This window comes from Hippocampus guttulatus, chromosome 18, assembly GCF_054856545.1.
Source record: "Hippocampus guttulatus isolate MCC_2025c chromosome 18, RoL_Hgut_1.0, whole genome shotgun sequence".
NCBI classification, from domain to species: Eukaryota; Metazoa; Chordata; class Actinopteri; order Syngnathiformes; family Syngnathidae; genus Hippocampus; species Hippocampus guttulatus.
The window spans coordinates 9,779,710-9,798,885 of record NC_141278.1 but is presented as its reverse complement, the minus strand read 5'-3'; the positions used below and the strand labels follow the sequence as shown (position 1 = coordinate 9,798,885).

Sequence of the window (19,176 nt, the reverse complement as noted above, 5' to 3'; positions counted from 1 at the left end):
TCCAGAAATTTTTTTTAACTCGCTTTATCTCAGTTTTATTGACATATGTCATTTACTCTACTGATGACAATCTCTTGAGAGGCAATTTAACAGCCTTTTATTTTTATTCATTTTCTTGCCCTCGTACCTTTAATTGATCCGTGGTACGAAAAAAATGTAGGGGACCAGTGAGTGACAGGATCCACTTGGCAAACACGGTAACTTAATCACAGAATAGAAAATAAAGTGCAGATAAAAAAAAAATAGAATAAACCATCCTGTTACGTTTCTTGGGCAAAAATGTTAATGAATCAGCATGACCCGCTATGTTTAGTAAATACAAATATAAATTAAAGATGATACAAAGAGATAGTTTATTATTTACCTTTAAAACTATTTGACCTACACTAGAACAGGAGAGTTGACTCAATGAAATTCACTCCAAACGTTTTTAAAGACATTGTTTGGCTTATAAACAGATCTGGATGGCTTCTATTTTTTTTCCCCCTCAATGTTTACGTCAGAATCCTTGGTTAACGACGGATTCCATTTATGATGACGGAGACGTAACCCGAACGTGTACGTACGTATTTAACCTTTGTTGTAAAACGAGGACTTCCGGTGTCCAGTCGTTTAGTGTTGTACCTAATGTCGTGTCCGGCCGTCTCGTGCAATACGACGACTGGCCTCCACGGGGCGCCGTGTTCCCATCACCTGCCTCTGTCAAAGGACGTCCCTTTAAATCGCTTAGCTCCAAACCCAAAATCTTCAGGAAACGACAGCGTCGACTCAATGTGCCGGAATGACACCGACCAAGAAGATCTCAAGACATGGACTGCTTGAGTGACGACCTTCGCGGAGAACCGGTAATACAATTAAAGGCATCTTAATATTAGCCTTGCGTGCTAACGCTCGCTAGCTCCTAAGCGTGACACTGGAAAGACGAACACCGGCGAATTCTAGTTCGAACCTTTTTCTAAAAATGCACCGGAGTTAACTCATGTGTCTGTTTATGCTTGTATTTTTGGATTGTTGTCTCATAGTGTTACTAAAGCACTCGCCCGTAATAAATGAATAAAAATGGGGACATATTTGTAGACACTGTTTTTAATCCTAGTTGATTACAAAACGACGCAAACATTCGAATGAAAATGTTGGATATCATTGTCACCGTAAGCCTTTTGAGACGTTCAAAAAAATCATTCTTATCACTCAATTTACGTATATGTTGAATTATTTATTTCTTCGACCCAATCAAAAAGTATTTAATGGGTTGCAGATAAACGATACAGTATAGCAAACTATCCAGAAGAAAAATACCTTTCAAAATATCTGGTAATAAAACATGTTTTTCAAGGAATGTACAATGTTTTTGTGTACATCCATGCTCCTGGGGATTAACAATAATAAGACAAGAAATTTATCATTTGGTACCATTATCATAAACATTGTGACATAATATTTTTGAATTATTTTTCTGCATAGAATGGCGTAAAAGACATCAACGCCGACTGCCAGGAGGATGAGCCTCTGCTCCGAGAGAACCCCAGACGCTTTGTCATCTTCCCCATCCAGTACCTCGAAGTGTGGAAGATGTACAAGCAGGCCCAGGCTTCCTTTTGGACAGTGGAAGAGGTCCGCATCCTTTTCCACATCCTCGCCCACAACTACTAAAATACTTCATATAAAACACTCTGCCTCTTTCAGGTGGATCTCTCCAAAGACCTGGCGCACTGGGACCGGCTCAAACCTGAGGAGAAGCATTTTATCTCGCATGTCCTGGCCTTCTTCGCTGCCAGCGATGGCATTGTGAATGAGAACTTGGTGAGATTAAAGGGTAGTGTTGGAAAGTGGAGGAATTAACATTTCACACAAACAAATGCTGCCAGGGCAGGGAATCCCAATGTAGTAGTCAGGTGTAGTAGTAAATTGGCTGAATGATTCGGAATGTCCAGTAGCTGCGTTCCCAGTACATTAATACACTTTTTTTCTGCTACAACTTCTCTCATGCTGAGAAACAATAACCTGCAAACAGAAAATGATTTTTTTTTTCTCCGATATGGACACTAAGCCGTCGTGGGATACATTGTGGCCTCTATTGCTCATTGTTGTTTGCTGCTTTTCAAGACTAGCAACAACTTTTGCTCACGACACATTGGAACTCCGCTACATGATAATATAGTCTCAAATCAAGTACCTGAAACCGATACTTGACCAACAGGACAAGTGTCTGAACAGAAGAAAACGGGAGTCAAAGTGAAAGGCTGTGACTTGAGTAAAAGTCTTAAGTATCAAAAGGTTTCTCATATTTGATGTACTTTAACACTGGAAGTAAAACTTTTTTCACTTTTTTAATGAGCGGTTAGAATTTTGAATAGTGTTTCTTTATTTCTATGTAGTGAGTTAAATTAAGGGGTGTTGATGAAGATCTGCATGTTTTTCACATAACGCTGCTGTAAGAAAGAAAGAAAGAAGGGTCGCGGGGGGGGGCATCGAAAGGCTTCCTGAAAACCACTAACTTCCTCAGACCGTGTTTCATTTTCATGACAGAGAGTTAAATTCACTGGCACCATACAGCGTCCGTATCTTACATTTTAGCTGCCAGATCAAAAAAATTAATAAAAATACAAATCCAGTGCTGTACTATCACATGTGTTTACTCGTGCAACCAGGTGAAGAGATTCTGCGAGGAGGTCCAGGTCCCCGAGGCACGTGCCTTCTACAGCTTCCAAATCCTGATAGAGACGGTGCACTCGGAGATGTACAGCATACTCATCAACACCTACATACGGGATCTCAAGGAAAGGTCCGATTCTGCCTTAATTGTGTTTGTCAAGCAGTTGTTGGTTTTTTTTTTCCCCCACCCCTTCATCAAACACAAAACAACATCAACAGCTCAACGGCGGCTCAGAGGAAAGAACCGTTTTCAGCCGTGCAGCTGTTTGAGAATGCGATAAATCCTCTAGACCACTTTACCGACTGTTTTGTGGTCGCAGCACCTGGAGCGATTTTGGGGGGGGGGATTTTTGTTTTTGTTTTTTTAATCGCCATACAAATGTCAAAGAATAAATTACCCCCCATATAGTGATGGAATCACACAAAAAAGCTCAAGAAAGACCAAAACTTAAGAGTATGTGGGACATCTTGGAGCTTTTTTGTGATGGCACCACAGAGGCGACTGGAAAGAGGAAGTGCAATAATAACCACAATGCTGGAAACGAAACCAATTTTGGGGAAAATTCACTTGTTTACTATCTTGTCGTATTTCCAGAGACTCTCTCTTCAACGCCATTCAATTGCTCCCATGTGTCAAGCGTAAGGCCGACTGGGCGCTCCAGTGGATAAATGACAGCCAGTCCACCTTTGGTGAGAAACGATATCAAGTGCTTATTCAACTCCTGGACCTCAGTTAAACACACACACACACACACGCACACAAAGGGAGGACACATTGAAGTGCACTCACATACAAAAGTAAAAATGAATTTTTATGTCACTGTCATACAATACTCAAAATGTTGCTCAATAGAAAAAACTTCACATAGTTTGCTTCTTTTATTATTTCTGATTGTGTTTGAACTGAGAAGAGAAAAAAAATTGTCACATGTGCAAGAGCGAGCCAACATTGACCCAATTCATCCTGCCCCACTGAAATGAATGAAAATGCCATTCATCCGTTCCAGCACCACAAAAAACAAAACAAAACAAAAAACAGCGATAACTAATTAAAAAAGGAATTCCAAAGTATTTTACTTTATTTCAAAAAATGCAACAATAATTTAATAGAATGGCAAAGAATGAACACGTTTTTGTATTTCAGGCTGTCATTAACATTGTGGGCCTACTGGTATGTGTACCTTGGCGACCACGAAGCAGTAATATAGAAGGCATGCATAATACACGAAGAAGCATAAACTGCAATCAAATTCAGCGTTGCTCTGGAAAAACTCACCTCATTTGTATGTGTAGAAATTGCCTAACAATTCGATTAAAGTAGAATAACAAAGTCTTTGTTACTTGCCACCACTGATAATCGGTAAGCTAACACGTGTCTTTTGTGCTGGCAGCCGAGCGACTTGTGGCCTTTGCAGCGGTGGAGGGCATCTTCTTCTCCGGCTCCTTCGCCGCCATCTACTGGTTGAAGAAAAGAGGCCTCATGCCTGGCCTCACCTACTCCAACGAGCTCATCAGCCGGGACGAGGTGAAGTCCTTTGCTCGCCCGAAGTCACAAGTGATAAGCACGCGGCGGCTCATGCAGCACTCTACATTTTCTTTAGGGACTGCACTGCAACTTTGCCTGTCTGCTGTACAGCTACCTGGTGAAGAAGCCTTCCGAGGACCGTGTGAAGGGCATCATCACTGAGGCCGTTAGCATCGAGCAGGTCGGCCAGTTTAAGCGTCTTTTCCCAATGGCCTGGCATACTTAAACATTGCCTGGTTTTGCCGAGTCAGGAGTTTCTGACTGAGGCCTTACCGGTGGAGCTGATTGGAATCAACTCTTCCCTCATGAAGCAGTACATCCAGTATGTGGCTGACCACCTCCTCACTGACCTGGGACTAGCAAAGGTAATCCTGCTAAATCAAGTGGTTATTTAGGCCAGCGGTGTCTGGCTCATTTAATTCAGGGGTTGCATTTGCCCCAATTTTTGATCAAATGAGCCGAACCAGTATATTTGACCTAATAAGCTTTAAATATTGTTGTAAGACGCAGGGCCATGATCCCAAATGTTTTCCATCTCTCCCGGCTGCAACACACCTCATTCAAATGATCACGAATAATTATCAGGCTCCTGCAGCGCACGCCGATGAGCGGAACATTTGAATGAGGTGTGACAATAAACCTGACAAGTTGAGATTCACTGCCTAACCTTGATCTTCCATTCAAAAGCTGTGCTGATCTCCAATCTGAAGTGATTCACCGCCGCCATCTCCTGGTAGCTGTGAGTCATAACGGTGGTTAAACCTGAATTTCACCGACAACTTGCGTGAGACCCCCTTCCACGCCTGCCCGTCGAAAAACACACTGGACAAATATATTAGTTGGTGGCAGTAAACGATCAGATTCCAGCTGACCAATAGAATCCCAAAACAGGCTCTTTTATGTCATTCTGTAGATGCTGCTATTTTGGTTCTCAACAGAATTCAAATGGGTTCAGCATTTCACTGACCAACAAATGTGATATTTGCTGAATGTTCATGAAAATGAATGCGCTTCTCGATGTTATTATTTTTAACTTTTTTTTTTTTAAGGTTTACTTGTCCGAGAACCCGTTCGACTTCATGGAGTCTATTTCCCTGGAGGGGAAGACCAATTTCTTTGAGAAGCGAGTGGGCGAGTACCAGAGATTCGGAGTCATGTCCAGCATGATGGACTGCGAGTTCACTCTGGACGCCGACTTTTGAAGTTCCATCTTTTTTTCTTTTTTTGAAATGTATTTAAGTCACGCATTCAGGGTCACAAATACCAAAAGACAAAACATTTGCATCTTCTCGTGTCCAGCCAGTCATATAGTGCAGTAAAACTCATCCAGGATATTCAAACTCATATTAGCAAAACTACAACAACTCTGTGATTTTGGTCTGTAGCTCTTACATGTTTTTGGAATGTGGGAGGATGCCAGAGTATCAGGAGAAACCCGTGCTTGCGGGGGTTTTCTCTCAGTGCTTTGGCAAACGTACAAGGTCCACACAAGAAGGTTGGAGCCCGGTTTCAAACCCCGCAACCTCAGAACTGTGAGGCGGATGCGCAAACCACTCATGCATCATGGTACCAAGATCTTATTTTAAAAAGCAGGTATTATTTTAGAGTTTGTACCCCAAAAAAGTACTATCTTTATAAAAGTCTTTACCTTTATAGATTCATCATGTCTTCATTGTTAAGGTAAAACGAAATGCATGTCTGCTTCAATTAACTGTGTAGAAATTTGATCAATTTAATTAGATGAATCATTACAGTACAACAGATTTGATATAGAGCACCCTTGTATTTACTATATGAAGATGTTTTCACTAGTTTATATGCTGAACAGAGAGTAGTTTCACAAGCAAAATCAAAATAATTTAGGTCTTTTTTTTATTGTACAGTAGAGGGACTTTGGATTGGATAAACTTTATTGTCAAATGTACTGTATCTGTAACATACAGCACAGATGAGTGGATCACGAAATGTGATATATACAGTATATATATATTTTTTTTATCGTGTGTTCCAATTGATACCTGAAGCAGTATTTCGGCTATTTTTGCGCCTTCTCTCGGTCCACACTCCTGTGCACAGAGTGGCGGTAAAAGAATAGTAAGGCGCCCAAAAAATCCACCGAAGAAGTAAAAGCACGACGTGGTGGAATCCTGACGTCATCGCTCCGTTAGCATGCAGTTGCTAACAGCTAGCAGCTAGCAGGCTAACACTTAGCCGTTTGCATCTCCGGTCCTCGGCTTCATTCGTACCCCGCCATGGCTGGAGGAGACTGGCGAGGCTTTGCGATGGAAGAAGCTGAGCTCCTTTCTGGGCGCCTGAAGGACCTGCTGTCCTCCGGCCAAGCGTATGTCCGCAGCCACCTGGGCTTGGACTTGGGTCTGGCGCCGGAACTGTACCCGACCTGGCTCATGTTGGCGACGGCAGGCATGGGCGCGCTGCTCCTGCTCGCCGTCTCCTGGGCCGCCATCTGCGGCGGCGGCGGCGGCAGGAGTAAACGGAGCATCCGGGTGGTCACCCGCGGCGGCCCGCCCGTCGCTAAGACTCCGGTGACCAAGACGGTTAAACCGGAAGAGACGAAGAAAAGAAACGCCAAGAAAGCGGGGGAGAAGGTCTGACATTTTAAGCTCGTCGAGTCTTGAATAACTGAGCGTCGGATAACGTGTTTAGCTAAAATCAATTAACTTGGTTTATTCGCAGCACTAACGAGGACGCCATTTTGTAATAAGATTCAATCGGCAAGGTTTATCGTTGAGCTAATGGCATGTCAGGTTCAAATTCATTCCGTTTTGATTTCCAAACCGCGGAAGAATCCTCATGAACTGTCATTACATCAATCGCTCATTATTCAGCCAAGATTATAGCTTTACTAGAGAAGGTGTCTGGTTGGTAAACAATTGAAGTGATTTATTCATACCGTAAATATACTGTGCTGTCTAACACCCCTCATAACTATAAACACGAAACAATTATCATTTTAACTCGAATCATTCTAAAGTCAGTTGTATGAAATATGTTAATGCCACATTTCAGCAGAAGCTTCAGCCCAACGGAAAGCCTGCTGCTGCGTTGGTAGTGCAACAGGAAGTCAAAGTCCCGGATGTACTTTCCAAACTGCAACCGCCGTCCACCAAAACCCGGAAGGTACATTTGCCGGAGCCTCTTTTAGCTCAAAAATCTGATTATGCCTTAGTTTGCGTGCTTGTCGACAGGCGCCCGAAGCACAGCCGCCTGTGCAATTGAAAAAAGACAAGAAGAAAAGCAAGATCAGTGTTAAACCAGCACAATATGTGATCACGCATGATGGGAAAGAACTCGACGAAGGTAACCTCCAACATTGTGTTGCTAACGAAAACGGAAGCACATAAATGGTGAAAGTGTGGCATTTTACCACAATTTGTAAATGTGCAAAAGATGATCTCAAGTAGTGAAATGGCTTAAGACACTTGTTATTTTGGCCTGTAGGCGCCTGGGAAACCAAGGTCAGTAACCGTGAGAAGAAGCAGCAGCGGCGGAAGGACAAAGGCGCCGACTCCTTCAGTGGCCAAGAAGGGACGCCCGCTGCCCAGAGCCACGTGGAGTCCAACAGCAATGTGAAGAAGAAAAACAAAGGGGCCAATGGTATGTTTGAGTTTCGGAGCGTCAATGCATGTGTACCTAATAAAGTGGCATATAATCCCACTTTGGACCTCCTTTCAGACTCTCAAAACCCCAAATCAGCCGCCAAAGCCTCACCCAGCCAAGGAGGCGACGGCGTCAACAGCGGAGGGTGGACCGACTTTTCTGCCATGGTCCCGCCGACTCACATGGGTTCCACCGAGCCGAGCAAGTTTGGTTCTCACTACCGCACCCGAGCCGAACCCCGGTCCTGGTCCCAGGAGTCGCAAGGGGGCCAGACATGGGTGGCCAACATAAAATCGGACCATGACCCGGTCTCTTTGTCCATGCTGCGCCTGAATGCGACGCCAGGTAGGACAGATGATCAATACCTCGTCACACTTTCTGTTTGAAGGCCGTACCTCAATCCCTCCTGTTCTGTCCATCTTCTCTCTGCCAGACCCACTGTCCAAGTGGACAGTGGATCTGCATTGGACCACCCATGCTGACGATGAATGGGGCGGTACAAGTGAGTGTGTTCAACCCGCGCCCTTCACTTGACTTCACTCAAAAGTGTCTCTGCCACAGAGGGTGCGGACTCCGACTGGAATGCCCCCGCGGAGCACTGGGGCAACTACGAGGAGCCCCCTGTGGTGTCGAGGCTACTGACTCAGCTGAAGCAGCGGACTTTGACCAATAAGGTCTCACTCTTCAAAGTCGTAATGTCAGATTTTTTGGGAAGGCTTGGTTGCTTCAAGAAATACATTGGTGGTCTTGTAGGTGTCAGAGGACAGTGACGATCCAGCAGAGGGCGCCGCTAAGTCCAAGAAGAAGAGAAGAAAGAAGACCGCGAGCAAAGAGGAGGGCATACCTGAGGCTCAGGCAAGACATGTTTTGGTTATTACGTCATCATAAGAGATTAAATTGACAAAATATACAGTATGTATCCGCAAAGTTTGCTTCAGGGTCTCTAAATTTGACGTGTCACTTGATGGGGCTTTGCCGGAATGCTGGTGAATTTTGATGGTGATTTTTGATGTTTGGCGGCACAGTTAATCTTCACCTCAATAGAATCAGTTAAGCAGCTGTCCACCAAATTTGGAGATGGTCCAATAACAAGTGTGGGGGAGGGGATGATTTTTTTCCCCAGGTTTTAATATTTGATCCTCGGGTTTAAATTGCCCTTGAGTTTAAATTTCAAAAGTCGACCCGAGTCAAACTGGAGATGCTACGCGGTGAAGATCACATGTTCCCATGCACATTTGGGGACGTTTTGGCAAGTTAGCAATGTTTACTGTTTGGTAGGGGGAAAAATGTGTTAATGTTTCTTGAAATGTACGCAGCAGGGAGCGAAATGTGCTTCTGTTTTGTGAAATCAAAGTGTTGTGGTTGACCAATATTAGGCGGTAAACTCGCTACCCAAACCTGAAGATCTTCCGGTCGCTGCCTCCAAAAAGCCGAGCATATCATCAACCCGGAGTAAGTCTGAATTTCTCTTGAAAAAGGAAACCAGCAAATGAGCACGCTGAACCGCATCCGTTTTGTGTTTGGTAGAGCGACCCGAGAAAAACGCTGGCAATGACGGCGGCGGAAACGGCAAAAAAAGACAAGAAAAAGGCCAGAAGGGAAACGTAGTAGTCACCTGACAACCCGACCCCTTTTCTGACCTTTTTATGCAAATGATTGTGGAATTTGTCAATATGCAATAATGAGCAGCTTCTGTCTGGAATTTTTTTTTAATCCAATTATTGATTAATAATAAGACAAAGATGATCACTTACTGGGCGACATGAAGTTTATGGAATGTGTAGAGGAGGGAGTCTGACGCACTCGAGTCTAATTTGCACTATTTTTACTGCACACTGGACTTTTGCTGTGGTTTTTATCATTTGAGTAATTTTAGGTTGCATTTTTTTTGCACTTATTTGTTTACACTTTGAATGACTTCCCTGCTGTCCTTGTAAAAAAAAACTGTACTATTGACTTGGGGACATTATTAGCCGTAAAAGTGAAGTCAATTGAATTTGCCTTGAGGGATTATTGTATGTCAGTCCACAAGGGGCGCTGTAACGTTAGGTGTGTTTCAAAACTAGAATCTCGTTTTTAAATCCAGAGAACTGATGTTCAAAATTATGATTTCAAGTTGAAAACTGAAGTTATCGAACAGCCGTTGCGGGTAGTTGGAATGTGAAAAAGTAGATGTAATCTTTTAATTTAGTATTTCATAAGTATGTGAAAATAAAACATGAAATTTACTGTAAAAATGATAAAACAACAACGTGAACCAAATTAAGAGCCCCCATGGAGTCCTGGATTGTCAACATTAGTTCTTGAATACCAATTAAAATGAAGAGCTACCAGGGGTTAATAAATCGCAGAATCACCAACTGTTTTTTTTTTTATGGTGGAAAATTAACAAGATTTCATCGACCACTACCATGTGTCAGTGCAGTGCAATAAAAAAAGATTTGTATTTAAAAATGACAATTGAATTTAAAACCACTAGGGGGCAGTGTAATGCCAAATGAAGTCAAAAGGGAGCACTGTAAAGACACTTGAAATGTACCGAACCATCCATCCGTTATCCGAGCCGCTATGCTGTAATATAAATAAATATTGGCATATCTCATTTATCATCTCGCGTTTCAACTACATTTGGATTCCCGAAGGTTGACCCCGCCCCTTTGTGGATGGTGACAATACCTAGCAGGAAAGTTTGATTCTGATGAACCTGAACTGGCCACCGATGTGGTCAAAAGGACGCTCGCTCGCACCTGTTTGCGGACTTTATGATGATGATTTTATTTTTACATCATGATCTGGCTGTAAAGCGGAACATGGAAAAACAAGCAAACCGCGGGAATTTGATTCCGTTGCCTTAACCCGCCGTTAGTCGTGTATTAAAGTGCACGGCGGCCCGTGTTTGGGTTTTCACCGCGGTTTCCTTCCAATTGTTAAGTTTTGATGTCAACCGAGTCTTGCATGACTTTGAGAAATAAGAATAAAAGAATAGTGAGAATGATGAATTGAAAAGAGCAGCTTTGCCTACTTGGCCATCCAGTGTGTAAAATAATTTTTTAATGACCAAAAAAAAAAAAAGGTTGTTTGTCGATTAAAGAGAACAAAAATAAATGTTACTGATGATTCAATCCATGTATTTCTATTACTCGTCTGGAAGAAATGTTTATTCAGGTGATACAAAAGATGTTTTTATGTCTCAACATGTACAAATAAATTGCTTGATTTTACCCGTGGAAGCGCATCAATATGACTTTATTTTAAATGTCCCGTCTTTACTTCTTACCAGTATGAAAAAGAGCCCATGATGAAGATTTCTTGATTAAAAACATGTCAAATGTTTATTGCAAAACAGTATGTTTGAGGGTGAAAAAGTGTCGATGGAAAAAACTGGCAAGAGCTTCACACCGCCATCTGCCGTCACAAGTCTCTCAGGTAACTTCAGACCGACTTTGATCGATCACGAGCTGATTGCGAGTTGAATCGTTTGCAATTCTGGCTCATCTTCGTTGGAAGTTTTCGTCCGGGTCGCGCTGGCCTTTTCATTATTTTGAGACTCTTCTCTTTGTCGTTGACTCAAAGACGAGTCGCCCTGGCTAAATAGCAGCCGAGTAAGGTAACTTGGGAATTCATTTGAGCCTGGGGGGGGGGGGAGATCCTTGTCATGATGAGACTGCTGATTTCTTACAAATTAAATGAACACAAGAAAGCAACTCAATCAAATCTCCAAGACACCAAAGCCAGCAAAAAATAAAAATAACATCCATCCATCCATCCAGCTTCTACCGCCGATCCGGGGCCGGGTCGCGGGGGCAGCAGCTTTAGCAGGGAAGCCCAGACTTCCCTCTCCCTAGCTACTTCTTCCAGCTCTCCCCGGGGGATCCCGAGGCGTTCCCAGGCCAGCTGGGTGACATAGTCTCTCCAGCGTGTCCTGGGTCTTCCTCGGGGTCTCCTCCCGGTGGGACATGCCCGGAACACCTCACCGTTCAGGAGGCATCCGAATCAGATGCCCAAGCCACCTCATCTGGCTCCTCTCGATGTGGAGGAGAAGCGGCTCGACTCTGAGCCCCTCCCGGATGACCGAGCTTCTCACCTTACCTCTAAGGGAGAGCCCGGACACCCTGCGGAGAAAACTCATTTCGGCCGCTTGTATCCGGGATCTCGTTCTTTCGGTCACGACCCATAGCTCGTGACCATAGAGGAGGGTTGGAACGTAGATCTACTGGTAAATTGAGAGCTTCGCCCTTTGGCTCAGCTCCTTCTTTACCACGACATAATATATATATATATAATAACAGCAGTGCGCAAATCATCTCTGAAGAACAACTCCGATCTTTTCCCTGTTTTGAAATCCAAGCCTGACAGGAAAGCCTTCGGATGGAGGCCCCTCAGTTGTCTTCCAACACCTGGAGGAAGACGAGCACAGCAAATGGCACAGCTGAATCTTGAGAGAGTCCCAAGAACACGCGGAGGCCATGTTGACGAACTAACTCACCAGGTGAAGGTGGCTGCATCTCACAGGGAAGTGGGCTCGGAAACGTGTTCGGAAGCGGGCTCGGAAGGAGGCCTGGGAGGGAGCTCGGAATCGCCGTCAACGGCTGCGGGGTGCAAACACAGCGTTGAGGCTTCAACGCTCATTTGCGGCGGGACGAAAACAGGTGACGTTTTACTTACATGCTGCCATGTATTTGGCTGCAAGGAAAAAACACACAAAAAAAAAAGAGACAAGTTGCGGTTTGTTTTGGTGCCAAATTTTGCCGACCAGACACACATTTGCGTCCCTCACCTCGTCTGCTTTTGTGAAGCTTGACGAGGACCACGAGCAGCAGCGCCAGCAGAACGAGGAGCACGACGGGGATCGCCACGGCCAGCGTCATCTTCCTGACTTCTTCCTCTGGACGAGAGCAAAGAAGACGTGAGAAGGAAGACATCGGGGGGGGGGGGGGGGGGGGGGGCGGCTGGCTCACCTCGGTCGCGCTCGTTGCTCAGGATGAGTCTTCTGTCCAGCTTGGTGACCACGTCGCCCTCGACGCCGGACAGCTGGAAGACGCATTCGTAGCGGTCCTCCGCGTCGGCCGGCAGCTCGGCATTCAGGTGGGCCGTCATCTGGAAGGTTCCGTCGTGGTTGGGGAGGGTCTCTCCCATCTCCACGTCCTCGTAGAGCTCCGTGCCGTCCTTCCTCCAGAAAAGGGCGGCTTTGTAGGGGTAGAAACCCGTCACGTGGCAGGTGATCGGAGACGACGGCGTCTTCTGCAGCAGGGACATCACCGGGAGCTCTGCGCGCAAAGGAGAAAAAGTGAGACGCTGGCGAAGGGAATGTGTTGAGAGAAGAGAGAGAGCGGGTTGCCGTGGCAGCCGTGTTGCTCCAGGGGAGGGTGTCCTGGTACCTGTTCTCATCACAAAGTCCCTCCCATGTCTCAAAAACATCTTCAGCAAAGAAGGACAAATCTCCATGTGGTAATGCTGCTTGTAATGACGATAGGCGTCCGATCGGTCCCATGCGAGTTTGGTGGCGAAAGCTTGCGGCTGGACGGCGATCCATGTCAGCGTCTGCAGGTCAAACGTCAGGTAGTCTTCGCCGTCGTAACTGATGTGAGTTGAACCGTAAACCTTGTCAGCCTCTTCGTCCCAATCGCAGCCAGATATTCTCTGCTTCATGTGAACACCTGACACAATGACACACACACACGCCTGAGACAGGATGTGCTGAGATCGGGTCGAACTCGCATCTTCTGGAGTAAAAAGAGAAGTTCATCCATCAAGCCATTCTCTGAAGCATTTCCCCTCCTGATGGGTCGCGGGTGTGCCGGAGCCTATCCCAGCTGTCTTTAAGCGAGAGGCGGGGGGACAGCCAATCGGTCGCCTGCCAATCGCAAGACACAAGTGAATAAAGAACTGTTCACACATTTGGACAATTCAGAGTCAAGAGTGAAGCTCCCGTGCGTGTTTTTGGAATGCCGGAGCAAATCGTTTAGTATCCGGAGAAAGAATTATTTGGAATTTGACCCCGCGACTTCGGCACTGTAAGGCGGATGTGCAAACCAGTCATTCACCGTGCTGCCCAGGACAATTTTTTCGCTAATTAAAAATCCAATGCAATTTTTTTTTTTTATTCCCCAAAAGTCCCTGAGCAAGCAGTCGTCCCTGTCGACCCGTCTCTGAAAGTAAAAAAGTGCGTGAGCACATGAAATGTCTTTTTCTCGTAGAAAGTTGACGGTAAACAAACCTCCAGTAAGGTTGAAGCGCTCTCTCATCTTTGCCAAACTGAATTTGTTAATCTCCTGGTTACGATTAGCCCTGTCTCTCATGCTCTCCCAGTAGTGGGGATCGTCGAGTGTGACATTGTTCATCCACTCCTGTGTGGCTTCAAACGTCCCGCTCTTGCTGTGGTAGTGAAGGATCTGAACGTCGTCAAGATAAGAAACCATCCAATAGTCGACCTTGTTTGGAGTCGGAGAATACGCAGTCTTAAAATACTTGTACGAGTGGATCACTGAAAGAAAAACACAAAAACATTTTTTAATGCTCAAATCGTTCAACAAACTCCAAACATCTTCTTCCAGAAAGGCAAATCATCTGCATCAATTCCATGTTTCTTGCTAAAATGACAAAATTGCAAATTGTCTTCACTTTCATTAACATGCAGATGTTCCAAGCATTTTGTGTTGTTGTTTCTCATCACCCGTTTAAACATTTGACAATATATCGTTTTTTTCTTTACTGGCTTTTGATTTCAAAATGAGTTGTCCTTCACTGTAAATGTGTTATATGAAACATATATTCATTTTGGCCCTCAGACGGAAGCCATAACGACGATTTGGAGTTTGACATCCTTGAACTTCGTGATTCAATCGATGATCCATTTTTGGATATTGAAATCGATGAACTCAGCGCGGGACAATTTCCAACAAAACTAGTGCAAATCTAATCGTAATTATAATGCGTTGTGGTGAAGGAACTTTGTCCTGAGCAGTGAAACGGTTGTTTCCTTCAAGTGCGTCAAGCCGAGAAAAAACGAAACCGAAAGGCAGAATCCATGTGGCGCACTTACCAGGCCTCACAACTTGGAACTGCGCAGCCACCACAAACAGCCCAAATAAAATAATCATCTTCGACATCTTCTGCTCCTTTCTTCAGTCCAACCACAACAAACTAAAATAAGATGCCCGCCTCATCCGATGATGACAAGCCAGCCTGGCGATGACGTCACTCGCGTCAAGTCGGGTTGCTGCGACTCCTTTTCCAAGTTCAAATTGCGTCGATTTGTTTTGCGGTTCAAATTCAGTGGTGTCCGCGTAAGAAGAGATGAAAACCAGCGCGTGTTTTTGCAGGCTGTGCAGAAACAGCGACGCTTTCATTCCCAGTGTCTGGGAACCGTCAAGACCAGAAGCGCAAGCACTTCGCTCTATTGGGAAAATCACGTGACCACTCAAGTGGACTCTTCCATGCTCGTCGCGGTAGCTGCAGAGCGAAGTTCAAGGCCTGCTTGTACGTGGGCGGGATCAAAACGCTTGACCCCCCCACACGGATTGGAAACTCTTTTCTCCTGCGGTTTAAATGAAATGATGCGCCATCTTAATACGCCACGGTATTTTTAAAAATACTTTAAAACATTGAAAATTACTCATTCTCAGCCTCCATTCGGGGCGGAGCTAAGCTTTTTGACGGAAGTGGCAGAACCGGCCATTTTTTTAATGTCCATTTTCTTTGAACAGGGCGTTGTCGAGACACAGAAGCACATCCAGCGTGTTCAGGGACCCTGAAATCGGGGCGTGGACGTTGATTCTGAATGTCTCAACCATTGGGTTCAAAGGTTGTGGTCAAAAGACGTCCTCCACATAGAAATGAGTGGGATGGGATGCAGTACCACGTTTACACAGCAAGAGGCGCACTTATTGTATATGGTGGAGGTAAGTTGAGGTCCGTTGTTTTTCAGTGGATGGCTCTTCTTTATGAATGACAAAAGGAGAGATGGAATCCTTTAATGCAATTTATTAAATGAAAGAGAGAAAGAAAAAAAAAGCCTGCACCTCCGAACGGATGAACGAGAACACAACCCCCTTTCACTGACGAAAACACTTCCTGCTTCTCTTTAGCCAATCAGACGCAAGCAACATAAGAATGTTTCAACAATTATTAAACAGAATATAATTTAGATAACTATAATATAAAAGAATATAATGCTCAAATATAAAATGAAAATGTTTAATAATTTAACATAAGCTTACATGAATATTTGGGTTTCGGTCTTTTGATAGTTGTAATTTTCGATATTAATGAAGTGAAAAAAGCGAATTAACTAGATGTCAATTCGCCAGGCCTCAGTCAATGGCAACAAACACACAACATACAGAAGTAAAGGAAGAGCAAAAGGAACATACCTTCCCACTGCGTTTATTTTTGTCTCAATTTGTTCACTTTTTAATATTGAATTGTTGACTGATTTTGATTGATTTTTTTTTCCTTTTGGCTTCGTCGTCACCACTTTTGGACAGTGTGAAACCCATTAATTTTTTTTCATTCCTTATTATTTGCTGTAGTGACTCATTGAATGTTGGTTCAATGAGTTTCATTCTTGATTCAACACATTTTCGACCAAATTACTTATAATTTCAGTTAATATTGTTAGTTTCCAAAACAGGCTTACTTAACTCCGTTGGAGAAAATGAATGACAATTGGGATTCTAAGAGGAATTACATTTTTATTTAAAAAACGGAAGCTCCCTCTGCTGGCCGTAGAAGGACTGGACCGAGGGCGATGCAAAAACAAGTACAGTATAATACAGTATATCAAATATATTCAAATTTAACTTTGGACATTTTAAACGACCACCCATCGTAAAAACAAACGAGGATTTTAAAGGTTAAAAAAACAACGATGTGGACGTCAGCGTCGTCTCGTTCTCATTTTTGAGTGTCATTCTAACACCCGCTGCAAGTGAAGCAGCCATTTCATGTTTTTGAGGTTTCAACGCAGCCCAGCAACACCAGGCCTGCAACGAACCCAAAAGGGAGGATAGAGAGAACGAGAGATGGAGAAAACGTGAGACGGCAGCCTCTTGGAGTCCTGTAAGTAGACTTTCTTCGTCAAAGACCACATGCAGCCGTCTAACTTTTGCACGTTGTTTTGTTGTGGCGCAGTGATTTATGGACATATCGACCTTTATCACTTCGGGTAAAAGACAACAAACTTTCCGTTCCTCCGTCATCACAGCATTGCGAGCTAGCTAAGGCTCTTTCTAATAGAGGGGTGTGTGTTTGTACTACTTTCCCCTCTATTAATGCTAACACACAATTTTGCTGGTAACATCTTATATTGCGCTTCTTCTCTGGGTAATAATGATTTTCTAACCATAAACTGTTCATAAACGAGGCAGTTTGTAACAGGAAATTGTCAAAAGTACATATGTGCCCCACTTCCTTTTATCAACAATCGTATGTTCCATTCCATAGAGCAAAAAGGCTTTGAAATGTTTTTCAACTGTTTGTAATTATTTGGCATTTATTTTCATTTAATAACAATTAATAACAATAATTAATTGATATATTTCTTTTTAAACTGGTGGTAGCGTTTGGATAAGTTTCCCGTTGTCACCACTAGAGACCAGCAGAGGCCCGTTAGTCAAACAAAAACCTACACCCATGAAGTGATTTACAGCACCGGCAATCTTTCATTTCTTCATATGGTTTTATGTGTCACAGATCACATATTTGCTCAATATGTGTCAACTCGGCCCCCTTTTGTCCGCATATAACCCCTCGCTCTCTTTCTGTGTGTATGCTGACTGGGCTTGGGTTGCATTCATGTGTTAGGTATGCCGGTTGTAAAAAGGATTGTACTTGGTGCCCTGGTGAATGGAGGCAGCGAGGCGGACGACGATGGGTGTAATTCTAGCATCCGGCAAACGCTGACCTCCGTAGAACACGGCAGACCTGCAGGGATTACAGTACAGATGGCTTTTGGGGCGTCGGAGGTCAATGGGAGAAGTAGCGTCAGCGTGGCGCAAGGTGGCCAAAGTTCACTCGGAGAAGGAGAGCAATTGATATTTGCTTTCCGTGTTTCATAAGAAGTTGCAAGAGAAGTTGTTTGTCCTTCCAAAGGGGTTTACATTAAGAAGCTGTTCAGTCTGTCCTTGATTGATGTCTGTTCCTGTCCCTGCGTGTTACAATCATGGCCAGAACTCTGGAATTGACAAGTTTTGCAAGTACGGTGGCTGTTGAGGGGTAAAAGGCATTTGTCAACGCAGTGTCATTCTTCTAAGTCTCCCCTATTGGACTCATGTGTTTGTTCTGTGAATCCATTTTGGAGTTCACAGTGTCCTATAAAGGTCATGATGGGAACAGTTTGCTATGTCTGTGTTGCCTGTTAGGTCTTTTACAGTCTGGGACATACACTGAAAAGGAACAAGGACACTCAATCATCCCTGTTGCGCCGAAATATGTCTATTTTGACTTCACCGGGGTCTCGTTTTAAGCACATTTTCAGTCCTTAAATGCTTTTTAAAAAAAATTACATTTACTGTTATATAGCCAACGCATATTGGCTCAGAACAAGGGGCGAGGAACTTCTACTAGCGTTGCAGTTAGCAAACATAGCATGAATTAAAATGTCATGTAGACTTTCCAATATTTCCACTTTTTTTTCGCAATTTTGGTTGTTTGTGCGTGCCACGTCCAGTCTCTCGACATAAGTATGTGGGCACAATCTTTCTATTGGTCAATGTTGAAGAATGAATCGAAGGTGGAACATGTCACAGGATGCGTCAAGACCAACAAAAATTCTGACTTGACAGATATTGGTCATCACTTGGGCATGAAGCATCCCAGATGTTGCTTGAGTATGTCACACTACACGGGCTACAACACTAAATCAGCTACGAGACACCACGGTTGTCTGCGACATGTCTGTCGGCTAAAAATCAAGCTACATTCGTATAGTATGACGTTGAAATTACGTCCGTCCATGATGCTTTTAGTCGCAAAACGTTTGTCAGTGTAAGCGCTGCCTGAGAGCGCTCTCAAACCAGACAACGGGAAGTGGAAACCTACCCAAATCCAAACGGCAATGGCACTAAACGTGGCTAAGCAGAAGAAACAACTCTCTGAAAATGCTCCCAAAGGAACTGGCTTCATGTTTGGCATTTGGAGTCTCTGATGTGCTGTTGGGGATCATTTGGAATCAGCCCCCTGTGGGAGCAAGGAAATTCTTTGGCCTCATTCCAGGCTGCTTTTCTGGCTTCCTTGTACAAGCTCTGGGACTGCGGCAGGCTCGGCTTTAAGGAATGTTGGTGGGGGGGGGACAAAAGAAGGGTCACTGACATCCCATCTCGAGTGGGAAGGGGGGAGTCATGTGATTGTTAATTACTCAAGCGGTTGAAATCCACAAT

At 44.2% G+C, this 19,176-nt stretch overlaps 3 protein-coding genes across 5 annotated transcripts; 2 read left to right on the top strand and 1 right to left on the bottom strand.

The window, feature by feature from the left end:
• The first annotated feature begins 64 nt into the window (after nt 1-64).
• On the top strand, nt 65-5,833 carry rrm2b (ribonucleotide reductase M2 b). The gene is made up of 9 exons (XM_086136923.1): nt 65-845; nt 1,465-1,614; nt 1,687-1,803; nt 2,652-2,785; nt 3,251-3,345; nt 4,047-4,180; nt 4,257-4,361; nt 4,432-4,545; nt 5,230-5,833. The coding sequence occupies exons 1-9, from the start codon at nt 810-812 to the stop codon at nt 5,380-5,382; spliced, it is 1,038 nt and encodes a 345-aa protein (XP_085993049.1). The 5' UTR covers nt 65-809; the 3' UTR covers nt 5,383-5,833.
• A 471-nt stretch (nt 5,834-6,304) lies between these two features.
• On the top strand, nt 6,305-11,028 carry LOC147191123 (protein LYRIC-like). Of its 2 annotated transcripts, none has more exons than XM_086136920.1 (10): nt 6,305-6,786; nt 7,211-7,318; nt 7,387-7,498; nt 7,640-7,795; nt 7,874-8,143; nt 8,232-8,300; nt 8,360-8,472; nt 8,552-8,653; nt 9,175-9,250; nt 9,326-11,028. In XM_086136920.1, exons 1-10 carry the CDS (start codon nt 6,433-6,435, stop codon nt 9,415-9,417), a joined length of 1,452 nt encoding a protein of 483 aa, XP_085993046.1. In that variant the 5' UTR covers nt 6,305-6,432; the 3' UTR covers nt 9,418-11,028. The 2 variants fall into 2 exon arrangements, with proteins under 2 accessions (XP_085993046.1, XP_085993045.1); XM_086136919.1 differs by having other exon boundaries at nt 6,306-6,786; nt 7,208-7,318.
• LOC147191122 (major histocompatibility complex class I-related protein 1-like) lies at nt 10,939-15,206 on the bottom strand. 2 transcript variants are annotated; one of them, XM_086136922.1, is made up of 8 exons: nt 14,841-15,196; nt 14,016-14,282; nt 13,177-13,455; nt 12,757-13,065; nt 12,576-12,683; nt 12,464-12,481; nt 12,285-12,387; nt 10,939-12,195 (listed from the first exon to the last, which is right to left on the bottom strand). In XM_086136922.1, exons 1-7 carry the CDS (start codon nt 14,905-14,907, stop codon nt 12,305-12,307), a joined length of 1,131 nt encoding a protein of 376 aa, XP_085993048.1. In that variant the 5' UTR covers nt 14,908-15,196; the 3' UTR covers nt 10,939-12,195; nt 12,285-12,304. The 2 variants fall into 2 exon arrangements, with proteins under 2 accessions (XP_085993048.1, XP_085993047.1); XM_086136921.1 differs by having other exon boundaries at nt 12,757-13,455; nt 14,841-15,206.
• Nucleotides 15,207-19,176: the final 3,970 nt, after the last annotated feature.

Excerpts from the sequence above, each read along its gene's own strand:
- LOC147191122 (XM_086136921.1), bottom strand. The coding sequence starts at position 14,907 with ATGTCGAAGATGATTATTTTATTTGGGCTGTTTGTGGTGGCTGCGCAG. Across the intron at positions 14,283-14,840 it reads GTTCCAAGTTGTGAGGCCTG|TGATCCACTCGTACAAGTAT; the intron begins GTAAGTGCGCCA and ends TTTTTCTTTCAG. Across the intron at positions 12,684-12,756 it reads GAGCAACGAGCGCGACCGAG|AGGAAGAAGTCAGGAAGATG; the intron begins GTGAGCCAGCCG and ends GCTCTCGTCCAG.
- LOC147191123 (XM_086136919.1), top strand. The coding sequence starts at position 6,433 with ATGGCTGGAGGAGACTGGCGAGGCTTTGCGATGGAAGAAGCTGAGCTC. Across the intron at positions 7,319-7,386 it reads CGTCCACCAAAACCCGGAAG|GCGCCCGAAGCACAGCCGCC; the intron begins GTACATTTGCCG and ends GCTTGTCGACAG. Across the intron at positions 7,499-7,639 it reads TGGGAAAGAACTCGACGAAG|GCGCCTGGGAAACCAAGGTC; the intron begins GTAACCTCCAAC and ends TTTGGCCTGTAG.
- rrm2b (XM_086136923.1), top strand. The coding sequence starts at position 810 with ATGGACTGCTTGAGTGACGACCTTCGCGGAGAACCG. Across the intron at positions 1,804-2,651 it reads GCATTGTGAATGAGAACTTG|GTGAAGAGATTCTGCGAGGA; the intron begins GTGAGATTAAAG and ends TCGTGCAACCAG. Across the intron at positions 2,786-3,250 it reads ATACGGGATCTCAAGGAAAG|AGACTCTCTCTTCAACGCCA; the intron begins GTCCGATTCTGC and ends TCGTATTTCCAG.